Source organism: Sphaeramia orbicularis, chromosome 9 (genome assembly GCF_902148855.1).
Source record: "Sphaeramia orbicularis chromosome 9, fSphaOr1.1, whole genome shotgun sequence".
NCBI classification, from domain to species: domain Eukaryota; kingdom Metazoa; phylum Chordata; class Actinopteri; order Kurtiformes; family Apogonidae; genus Sphaeramia; species Sphaeramia orbicularis.
This window is the reverse complement of record NC_043965.1, coordinates 16,594,303-16,606,532: the sequence shown is the minus strand read 5'-3', so window position 1 is coordinate 16,606,532 and position 12,230 is coordinate 16,594,303. Positions and strand designations below refer to the sequence as shown.

General features: G+C 36.1%; 1 protein-coding gene across 1 annotated transcript in view; it reads left to right on the top strand.

Moving 5' to 3' along the window:
* The window catches only part of fbxw8 (F-box and WD repeat domain containing 8), a 60,626-nt gene that overhangs the window by 12,390 nt on the left and 36,006 nt on the right, over window positions 1–12,230 (top strand). The window contains exons 5-7 of the mRNA XM_030144353.1: window positions 4,212–4,369; window positions 5,817–6,013; window positions 10,099–10,317. Of these exons, the coding sequence (XP_030000213.1) occupies window positions 4,212–4,369; window positions 5,817–6,013; window positions 10,099–10,317 (574 nt within the window). The remainder of the gene's footprint in view (window positions 1–4,211; window positions 4,370–5,816; window positions 6,014–10,098; window positions 10,318–12,230) is intronic.

The following is a 12,230-nucleotide window of genomic DNA, read 5'->3' as shown; positions in this document are numbered from 1 at the left end:
AAGAGCCAAAAGGAGTTTCTCATTATCCCACAGAATGATATAAAAGCTGGAAAGATCCACAAAGTTTTCTCTTCAACTAAAGTTTTGATGAATTACTTGGACGTGGTTCAGCATCATCATCCTGGTGTCAAAATCTGGCATGGAGTTGGTGTACCAATTAAGGGAAAGTGTGTATTCCTATTGTTTACTTGCTGCGATGTCAGTTAGACACACATACGGATGCACACATGTACACCCGCTGTCACACTTTCTGTCTCTGTGTCACACACTCTGGCTGCGAGGCGGATACTTGCTCAGACATGATGGTATCTGTGGAGGTGGTAATGTCGGCAGTTGGTCGTCTCCTGCAGCGAGAGCACATCGACACGGGAAAAAGAAGCGGAGGGGAGGGGGAGGGGGGGGGTCTAGAACAGAACAGAAGCCTGTTGAGTGTGAGCGTTTTGGGGGGGTATTGCAGATAACAGCAGCAGTTTGTCACAAGAAGGAAATACACAGGATAAGGTTACATTCCTGTTGACCTTCCTGTTGAAGAAGTGATGCAGGATTATGTTAAATTTTGTACTTTTTTTAATCCATAAAGACCCAAACGGGCACTGACCAAGGTTCTAATAGTTTTGGATTTTTCATTACAGTTTAGTTTTATTTAGTTTTGACTTTTTTTCTCTAATTCAGTTAGTTTTAATTTGCTTTCACAGCAGGTTTGCTAGTTTTTATTAGTTTTTGTTTTTTTCTAAATGCTTAGTTTTAGTTTAGTTTTTTTTATATCTTTTCTCTTCTTCTGCATCGTATTCAAATAAATCCCAGACAGGACTCTGCTGCTTTCTCCCAGCTTTAGTCTCCATGTTTCCAGGTGGAGTGGGGACCAGAAGAAGAGTGTAAACCACAAGTGACGGACCGTGAAGTGTCGTATGGTGCCGCTAGCTAAAATTACTCAAGCGAAATAAATCGATTTCATATCAATCCCATATTGACAAAAACGAAAACTAAGGGAATTTTATCCATACTTTTTATCTGTTTTAGTTAGCTTTGTAAGCACACAATATAGTTTCAGTTAGTTATCATTTTTTTCTTTTAATTCTAGTTTTTATTTATTTCAGTTAACGAAAATGTTTTTTCAATTCTAGTTTTTGTCATTTCGTTAGTTTTCATTAATGATAATAACCTTGGCGCTGACGACCAAAACCATCTACTGATACAAACTGTTTAATACCTGTTGATCCACTAATACTACAAATCCATGTAAATAATCCTCAGAAATAGTTTTAATTAATTTCTCTCAATATTGATTTTGTTTTTTTTTCATCTGTAACTATGATTTTAAATGTTCTACCTCAAAATTTCTAAAATATTCTTCATGCTCTGACTGAAAATAATAATTTTCTACCACATCCATCTACTTTCTTCAAATATCACTTAGGAAGAAAAATTTCCCATTAAACTTTAAGGAAAAATTGATGTTTATAAACTATATGGACAGAAATATTGGGACACATCATGGCTGCAACTGTTCATGCTGATTTGAGGTTTGAATTTCTTTAGTTTCTCTTCAACCCGTAAAACCCCAAACATCCACCGTTGAACAAATCGTCTACTGATCAAAAATGGTATAATATGTGTTGATCCACTAGTCCATCAATACATGTCAATAATTGGTGTAAAATAGAGTTTTTCATTTTTTCATGGTCATCAGATATGACCCATTTGGACGTTCAGAGGTTCCGTAGTGAATGTGGAAACACCGTCATCTTCTACAACATTGATTCACCAGTAAAACCCATGGAGTTGGATCAATGACAGTGGATGGAGACACTTGGTTTATGTTCAGTTAATGATATCTTTGCACTTTTTTCTTAAATTTTCTCTGTTTTGATATGATAACCTGTAAATTTACTCTGAGTTTTCATGAACATATAAATTAAGTATTGGAAAATACATGATTTTACAGTGGAAAAGGCAAATGTAGAGGATAATATTAGAATAAATGGTGATAAATTGGTTAAGAAAGGTTACATAAAGAGAAAAATTATTTGGGAACTGTCACAAAAGTAGCTCTGGGTCTTTATGGGTTAAAATCTGACTGTATTTTAATACCTATTGCCACCACTTTGTCTCATTTTGATCAGTGTTTATGCTCAGTTATTGATATATTTGTTGAAAATGTCACTTTTTCTTCAGTGTTCTTTGTTTTTGATTCAATAACCTTTCAATTTACTCTGAACTTTAATGAACATGATGATCAACGGATTAGATGCAGGAAAATACTAATTTACACTGAAAAAACACCAAATACAGAGGATAATATTATAATAAATAAATAAATGCTAAATAGAGAGAAAAATTAATTTGGGAACTGCCACAAAAGTACCCTGGTTGTGACTTGATCCTTGATATGTTCTGGTGAAGCAGTTCTGCCTGGGGTTTTCAGAGGGCTGAGGTGCTCTCTGGGGAAATTATATGAAAATGTTCTTTATACTTTTTTGTTTTGAACCATTATCTTTGCCTACCTCGCAACGCTTACCATACTAATGGTTTTCAAAAGCATCAATCCACTGAGTGAACCCTCATGTCTGTCAGATGGGGCACTGTAATCCTGAAGAGACCACTCTCATCAGGTACTTTCTCACCTGTAATTCAGGTAGAGGATACTGTAAAAGAAAAAAAAAAACAGCAAAAGATTTTTAATTTCTGGTAATATCAAGTAGAGGAATAGTTAAAAGAATAACTAGCATCATAGTTGCAATGGTATTGAACATATTTTTTTAAGAAACTGAAGTGACAATTTGGCTTTTTTGTTTTATATTACTGCACGTTTAATATTTCAGGTCAAACAAGACAAGCGATTTAAAGATGTCATCTTATGTAATCAGCTGGTGACAGTTGTCTGCTTTGCCTCAATTTATTTTTTAATGTTCTTTGGTTCAGAGAAGACGGCAGTGTTTCTGGATCATGTTCACATATGGTTTCTTCTTTTCTTTGTGGTTGTCACGGTGAGCTGTGTGGCAGTGATGTCTGGAAATGTTGCCTGGTTTTAATGCAGTGCTGCCTGAGGTCCTGAAGATCATGAGGACCAAATGACGATGTTCAGCCTTTTCCTTTGCACACAAAGATTTCTTCACTGTCAGGAGCTTTTGATGACATTGTGTTCTGTAGATGATGAGATATATATATATATATATATATATATATATATATATATTTTTTTTTTTTTTTTTTTTCTTTTTTGCATTTTTACATTGACAAACATTCTGATATTGTTTCACAATTTGTAGACACAGTTTTTCACAGATTGTTGAACCTCTGTCCGAATTTATTTTTGAGAGACTTGCTTTTTTTTGCATGTTTTATACCCGATCATGTCTTCATCTCGTTGTCAGTTAATCTGATTAGCTGCAAAATGTTCCTCCAGTTGTTTTTTTGTTTGTGCCAACTTACTTTTTGCATTACTTACTTTATTTAACCACTTTACTTTTTTACATTTGCTTTAGCATTTTGTTGCCCCTGTCCCAACTTTTTGGAGACTTTTTGCTCCCATCACCTTCAAAATGTCCTCATGCTTATAAGTTATACATTCTCTATGTTCCATTGAGGGTTTATGAAATATATAAATGATTGACTTCTGTTTTTATTTACATTTTACACAACTTCTTTGGAATGTGATTGTGCAGAGGAAGCATTTTTGTCTGTTGTTTTTGCCGAAATGATACCAAAGTATTACAGCTAATGTGCTCCTGTGTAAAGGTTGAAAATGGCTGTATTCTGAAGTCAATTTATAGGTTAATAATTTTATCTAAAAGTTTTTTGTGACTTATTATTATTATTATTATTATTATTATTATTATTATAGAAGTGTTTCTGGGCAGATGAGTGTCTCAGGATAATCATCACTTATTAAATGTAGATCAGAGTCCTCATTGTTAAGGGCTGCTATGTACTAAATGGTTCTGACCAAACAACACCATTGTAATCCTCAAAATATCATGTAACAAAGATTTTGGAAAACAAAATAACAACAACAAGTTGGAGTGAGTAAAGGAGGAATGTGTGAGAGGGGAAATGATTCAGTGTGATAGGGTGACGTCAGGTATTTTTCAAGACACAAACTTCACAGTCTGTGGATGAAATGGGTGCAACAACCCTGCTGTATCTTTCCTCTGTTATATCCATCTACATGCTTGTTTTGTGTGTTTTTGTCGTGGTTGTATGTATCTCAGGTACACGTCTGGTGATGTGAGGCTGTGGGATACACTGCACTGGGACTCATCGGCCTCGTTCCTGAAGGCAAACAGCCTGTCTGTTAATACTGACCCACGGCCACATGTTAGTCACGTCCAGGTGAACAGAACAGTCGCTGCTGCTGCGTATGAAGATGGTACGTTTTGGTTTTTGGTTGGTTCTGCCGTGACCAACACCTCCTGGTCACAGTAAGACCTCTTAATCGGACATTTCTTCTTTCTTTTTATATATAACAGGGTGGTTAAAGTCTTAAAAAGTATGGAATTTTCAAACACTGTTTTCCAGACCTTGAAAAGTCTGGAATTTTGTGTGAAAGTTTTAATGAAGAATGGAAAAAAAAGTTTCTCTCACAGTTAAATTTTAGAGTATGCTCAAAGACACATAATCTTGTAACATAGGAAAGCATAAAAAAAAAATTGATATGATTTCACTAATCGGTCGGTACTGGAATGATTCTAGTGAAACTTGTTTGTGGGATACTCATGCACTTTTATTATTTTCATATGTTTTGAAAAAATTTTTATCAGTAAAACATAATTTATTGCAAATTATGCTTTCATTCATTCATACATTTATTAAAATTAACTTTCCTACTACACATAGCAGGTACAATCTCAACCAAAAAGTAGGCACACAAGTATAAAAGTACATAAAGTCAAGGTCTTGAGGGAAAAAAAATAGCACTTTTGAAAATGTCTGGAAAAAGTCTGGAATTTTTCTTTGGATAAAGAACAAGCACCCTGTATACATGTATAGTCATGGAAAAAAATATTTGACCACCCTTGGTTTTTTCAATTTCTTGTTCATTTTAATGCCTGGTACAACTAAAGCTACATCTGTTTGGACAAATATAATAATAACAACAAAAATAGCTCATAAGAGTTTAATTTCAGAGCTGATATCTGCCTATTTTCCATGGTTTTCTTGATAATAACCAAAATCACTCAAAAGTCCTTACATCAATATCTGTGGAATTGTACTGACAAAAACAGTGTTTTTAGGCATTCGATGTTTTCTTTTCTGTCTGTTTTAGTCACATGATACACACAGGAGTTAGTACTTGATTGCATAACAATTGTTTTTGATGACTTTTGATGGTCTAATAATTTTTTCCCTGACTGTAGGTATACTCAGTCTCAAGTGTACTACATTAGTATTTTCTTAACCAACTGCCCCTCAATTTTATCAATCAATCAATAAAATGTTATTTATATAGCAGCACATCATAACAAAAGTTATCTCATGACACTTTACATTTAGAGCTGCTTATAACCAGACTGTTAAGGCACTTTATAGACACCAACAGAATCCTCAGGGAGCAAACATTTGGCAACAGGATGAAGAAAAACTTCCTTTTAACAGGCAGAAACCTCATCTGCCTTGACCAGTTGAGGTTAAAGAGACAAGGGTAGACATATGGGTGCACAGCAAACTGAACTATAACTGTTAAAAACTAGCAATACTACCAATAACCAAAACAAATACACATACCTGCGATCACTACTACTCCAAACACAAGTACTAACAGTGGATTTTAGTGTTCTTCTTTCTCATCATTCACTATGTCACTGTCTTGATTCCAGGCTGTGTGGACCTGTGGAGCACTGAGACTGGTGGAGAGCCAATCCACCACTACCAGAGCCCAGGGAGGATCCAGTCCCTGGCCCTGAGCTGCGACAGTCCGGTCCTGGGCTCCAGCTCTGGGCCAGACGTTCGACTTGACCGGCCCGATGACTGTGGCTACTGGAGGACCACCTGCCAGACTCAGCTGCCCAAGACTGTGAGTCCGGAATAGCAACGTGTGATTCAATATACTTGTGAAATGCTTTGTATTTATTAACAAAAGTTAGTATGTCTTACATGGTCATGTTGATCATGTCATGAAAATGTGTTGTTTTTTGTGAAATAGGAATTTAACAATAACAAGCAATGATTCATCTAATATATGAATGGTTTTAGGAATAAAATGAATAAAAATCACCAATCTGATTACCAAAATTACTGATCATACCGTATCTATCACTGATCATAGGGTCTGTGTTAGGTTTAGTTTTAACCCCTTATTTGTTGTCTGGCATTAGTATTCAGTTATTATTTGTTGATTATTGTATTTATTTGCGTATACATCGATTCATCTGTTCTCCATATAGTAGACATAGAGACAAAGAAAGACTTTGTCATTCCAGATTTACATCAAAAGTTAAATTTCGATGCAACTGGCACAGGAAGCAGCAGCAATAAATAACACAAACACCACATATACAGGATAGAATAAATATGCATATAAAAATAATGTTTGAAGTATAAAAAAAATATGGTTCTCTGATAAAAAAAAAAACTATTTTCAGTTGTAAATATTGCGCAGTTATATTGCACACTGGAAGAGTCTAGTAAGTGCTAGTAAAACAAGTATTAAAGTTAAATGTTTATTTATCAGCAGGTAACCAATATTTAGCACACAGTGGACTACACTTGTTTAGTGGGAACCAGTGATGCTGTTTTAGCTGCATGTAGTTATGTGTCATTTATTACTATTTAGTGAATATTTTGGATTCCATACAGTGAATATAAAACTTTTAAACATAGAAAAGGAGGGGAGGGGTATAAATATGCCAAATAAACATTAATAAGACAGCATTAATTATTCTTATAAAACTCTAACTACATGTGCTACATTGTACAGTGAACTTAGAAATATAGTACAGTATTAACAGGGTGCTTGAGCAGGTCTCGATAGTCTTAAAAAATATGGAATTTTGAAACACTGTTTTCCAGACCTTGAAAAGTCTGGAATTTTGTGTGAAAGTGTTAAAGGGCTCATATTTTGCTAAACCCACTTTTATAGTCTTTAGTACATTTATTTGTGTATTTGGACCCTAATAGTTCAAAAAGTTTGATTTTGAACCCTCCAGGTGCTGCAAAGCTATCTTTATATTCATTCTGGCAAAAATCGAGTGGATTTCTACAGCCAGTTTTAATTCCTGCTTAATTTGTTACGTTTTATAGCTAGTTACATCACGACATTTGCACATATAAGGTCAAGACTTCCGACCAACATTTCTCTGAGTACGCCATGATTGTTTGTCAGCAGCAGCATAGTAGTCCATACTGAAAATTTTTCCAAACTTCGAGCCGATTGCCTAAAATGTTCAGTTGTTGTTGGTTGAATGGGGCAGAGCAGCACAGTCAACAACCTGGAGGGGGTCGGGCATGAAGTGGTTCATGTGCTTTTAAAGGGCCAGCGCTCAAAATGACCTTTCTGGTGTCATTACTCAGAAATACGGTTGAAAATGGACCTGTGAAGTTGAATTAATGAAGAATTCAGACCCCAACATAGCATTTACAGTTTATGTAGACAACAGGGAAATGTTTTAAAATGCATAATTCCATTTAAAAAAGCAAAATATCACTCCTTTTGATAAAGTATAGAAAAAGTTTCTCTTATAGTTGAGTTTTAGAGTATGGTCAAAGACACATAATCTTGTAAGTTAAGAAATACATGAGGAAACATATGAAAAACTTGATATGATTTCACTAACCGGTCGGAACTAGAATGATGCGAGAGAAACTTGTTTGTGTGCTATCCATGCACTTTTGTGATTTTCCTATGTTTTGAAAATGTTTCTGTCAGTAAAACAATTTACTGCAACTTATTCATTCATTCATCCATACATTTATTAAAATGAACTTTTCTACTACACACAACAGGTACAATCTGAACCAAAAAAAGTAGGCACACAAGTATTAAAGTACATAAAGTCAAGGTCTTGGGGGAAAAAATAGCAGTTTTGAAAGTCTGGAATTTTTGTTTGGATAAAGAGCAAGCACCCTGTATTAATCAAACTATTTAGGATGAATATCTGCCGATGACAATCCAGGGGTTATTTGATCAAAGTGCCCTCAAAATGCTCTGTTGCAATAAAAAAAACTAATCTCTGTTTAACTTAATTGCAACAAAACAAAATTTAGAGTTTCTTTAAGGAGATGCTTGCTTAATCATTTTAAGATAAAGCTAATACATGAATTTAAAGATGACTTTGTCAAAGCCTGATAACTAGTAGAAGAGGCATCCAGCCGCTGTGTCCCCTGTGTGTTCAGGACTGGATGGACCGCTTACTCCAGACTTGTTATTACCATAGTCGGTCCTCTGACAGCTCGGCACACAGTCGGGTTGTGTCGGCCAAAACAGGTCCCCATCCACCCACTGGAAACATTCGGTGGCAGAAAATCTCAAGGCCACAGAATCTGGAGCGTTCGCAGTGCAGCTGCATTTCTGTGTCTGCCATGTTTGACAGTGGCTCCAGTATTCCTGTTCAGCTCTGGAGCATTTCCTTGTCGAGAGAAACTCAGCGACATCATGAAACTGAAGTGGTCGAGTCTGTTCCTTAACTTTGTCTGTGGAAGTCAAACAAAGGGTTTTTCAGTCCATCTCAAAAAGTTATAATTCCTTAAATGCATTTATAGTAACATTTACATTTACAATTTTGTGCAAGAGAGTTCAGTTTTGGTCTTCCTTCATTTCAGTTTTATTCAACATAATTTAACCTCCTGAGACAGAAAAGAGAGGAAAGAAAAAGTTTGGCCTTTTTTTTTTTTTTTTTTTGACATTAAATGATTGTCTTGATTGGAAACTGCATAATGTCACTGTTTTTCAGATCATTTGTTTTATAGAATGTCCTTTGCAGTGGACAGCATTTTTATTTTTAATTTTTTAAGTAAAGCTGTGAAACTATTTTTCCCTACAGAACACACAAAAAAACGCATTTCTAGGTCTCGAAAGGTTGAAGTTTAATCTTGACTTAATTTAGGTTAAAAGGTCACACTTGCTGGTGCAACTTGTTATTCCCATTCGTGATGGTATTGGGATGGAATTGGGCCATCCCTTCCAGTCCACCGGTCTGGAAATGTTTGATTTAGGAACCCACCAACATGTAGACCCCAGTGTGGTGGTGCACCATCTACCTGGAAAATGATGGTTGGTTGAAGGTGAAACAGTTGTGGTGCCACATATTCAGACAAAAGGTCAAAGGTCAACATTTGCAGTAATTGATCTCTCATTGACGAAAAATGGACCAATGATTCAGTTACATATGATCCCACAATGTGAATAAAAGCTGAGTATATAGAACAAATCTGATAAACATATCTCATCAGTTGCTTTAGTAATGTTTTTACCCCGCCCCCCCCAAAGAGGAGGCAAGGGGTAATGTTTTTGGTTCAGTTTGTGTTTGTTTGTTTGTTAACACTCTAGCAGCAAAACTATTGGTTGAATTCATACCAAACTGGGTTTATAGATTGCCAGTGACCCAGAACAGATCTGATGACATTTTGGGAACAGTAGGTCAAAGTTCATATTTTTTATGAATTATTAAAATCTTCTTTTTCTCCATTTACTTATAATGGTTGAAATTTCAAATGTCTGTAGCAGCAAAACTAGTGGTTGAATTCATACCAAGTTGGGTTTATAGATCGCCAGTGACCTGGGATAGATGTGATTTTATTTGGGGAAAAAGTATGTTAAAGTTAAAATTTTTTAGGAATTTTTGAAATCTTTTTTTCCTCCCATTTACTTATAATGGGCAAAATTTCAAATGTCTAAAAAAACATCAATTTTGTTTCAATTTACTTCAAACTGGCCACATATATATAAGCAATTGATATGCTGACATCACCACATGCATAGACATGATGACATCAGCTGGATCGATGCCAAAATAAGCTACAATACATGCAAAGTTGTGGCTGGCACCACTTCTTTGAATTGTAAAGAGACTTTGTGGACACCCTGTACTTTTTTTTTTTTTTGTTGTTACATATTTCTGGCTTTACTAAAAGTGAATATTTGCCCTGTGGTTTATTTGGCAGGTAGACAGTTTGGTTTTGGTACCAGGCAGAGGACAGCAGCAGCCGTTGGCAGTCGTAGCTGCAGCAGAGACTGTTTATCTGCTGGACCCCCGGGCTGAGGAGCCACAGACCCTCCACTCAGTCTATGGACACCCTGTTACCTGTGTGGATGCCTCTCAGTCCCAGGTTGCACTTGGAGTGAAGAGTACAGGTTGGGCCATGCACGACGGAGGCAACAAGGTGGGTTCACATGGACTGCACCATTTCTGTGTAGTTCCAACCTGCCTGTTACTGTTTTGGAGAGAAAAGAGTTCCCCTCTGTAAAATGATCTATCAGTGTTGGATGCATCTTTGCTTCCATTATCTTTGGGTTTATATGAAACATACAGCAAAATATTTGTTGTCAATTTCAATCATCGCAAATTACTGTGAGCTAGTCCTTGTCTTCCAGACGTTTTACCACCAGGATTATAAAGTGAGAATTAACCCATAAAGACCCAAACATCCGCTGCTAACCAAAATCATCTACTGATCTAACACGTTTAAGAACTTCTGATCCTCTAATCCTGTTAATGCATGTGAACAACTGGTGTAAAATGCAGTTTTTAATCTTTTCATGGTCATCAGATATGACCCATTTGGACGTGAAACACCGTCATCTTCTACAACATTGATTTGCCAGTGAAACCTATGGAGTTTGATGAATCAGTCGATGGAGACACTTGTTTATTTGTTCAGTTATTGATATTTTGCTGAAAGACTCACTTTTTCTTCGGTTTTCTCTTTCTCATATAACCGTCAACTTTCATCTGAGCTCATCAGAACTCTTCAGAATGTGAAAAAAAAGTGAAACATGGAGGATAAAATTGCAATGAATAGCGATAAATCACTTAAGAAAGGTTAAATACAGAGAAAAAAATCATTCGGGAAGTGCCACAATAGTAGGAGTGGGTCTTTATGGGTTAAACCTTTTGTGAATTGGGTGTCAGTTGATGTCTTTTCATCAAATACTTTTATAAAGGAAAAACAGACTAATTTCTACTTTTATAATTTGTAGTCTGAGAGTGAGAGTGTGTGGCGAGTGAATGGTTTTTCACCTCTATATGTTAGCCATGCAGTGAAATGACTGGGATTGCCCCCCCCCCCCCCAACACATACTTTATGTGTTTCGTGGTGTATACTTTATGCGTTTAGTGGCGTACACTTTATTCATGTTACGATTCATGTTACAATTTCATTACAGTGAGCTAGCTATTACAAGTACAAGTAAAGCTAGCATTAGCGCTAGGAAATGGGATACAATGCCAACTGAAAGAAGATGTGACATTGACTGAAGTTATAAATTATACATTGGAGACAACATGGATATAATGTCAATTCAAGTCAATGAAGTATGTAACATCTGCCTAGTTGTTTATTCAATATTCTGATGTGGAAATGTTATATATTGTAGCTTTAATGGAACTGATGGAGCTATATCAAAGTCTTGTTTTGTGCTCTAGAATAGATAGCAAATGAAAGTTTTAATGATGGCAAACTATATGGCAATGCCGCGGCACTGCTAAATGAAATAAAAGGTTTTCAATAAGTGAACAAGGTCATTTATGCACTCGACAGGTGCACAATGAAAAGCTGGATGAAAAGTGAGCGAGCGACATAATTTGCTGTGTGATGTGTTTTCTTGGAGGGATACACCTAATTGAAGTGCGGATACAGATTTTGGCATTAGGCCATTATTAGTCTAATCACCGGTTTATAGCTAACATATCCACTTTTCCTGCTCTCCTCTAAATGAATTAAAGAGCAAAGATGTTTCCAGCCTCTCAACTACGGAGCACGGTTGTTACATTTACAGCCTAGTTCACATTTTGTTGATTTGCTTTTTAGAAGCAATCGCAAACAAAGCCTGTTTGCCTAATCCGTCTCATCTGTGCAGATGTCAACTGGGTCTCTTGACAGTGTGATCACTATTACTGTGTCCCTTTAGACCCTTTAGGCCCCTTTAGACATGACTATGATGTACCTGTTTATAGCCGAAATAGTGCACTTAAATAGCAACAGTACGCCTCCGGGCTCTGCTTCTAATTACAACAGCTTTTGAGTATACTTTGTTCAACTGTTGTTCTCCAAGCTGCATCTGTTTGCTTCTAATA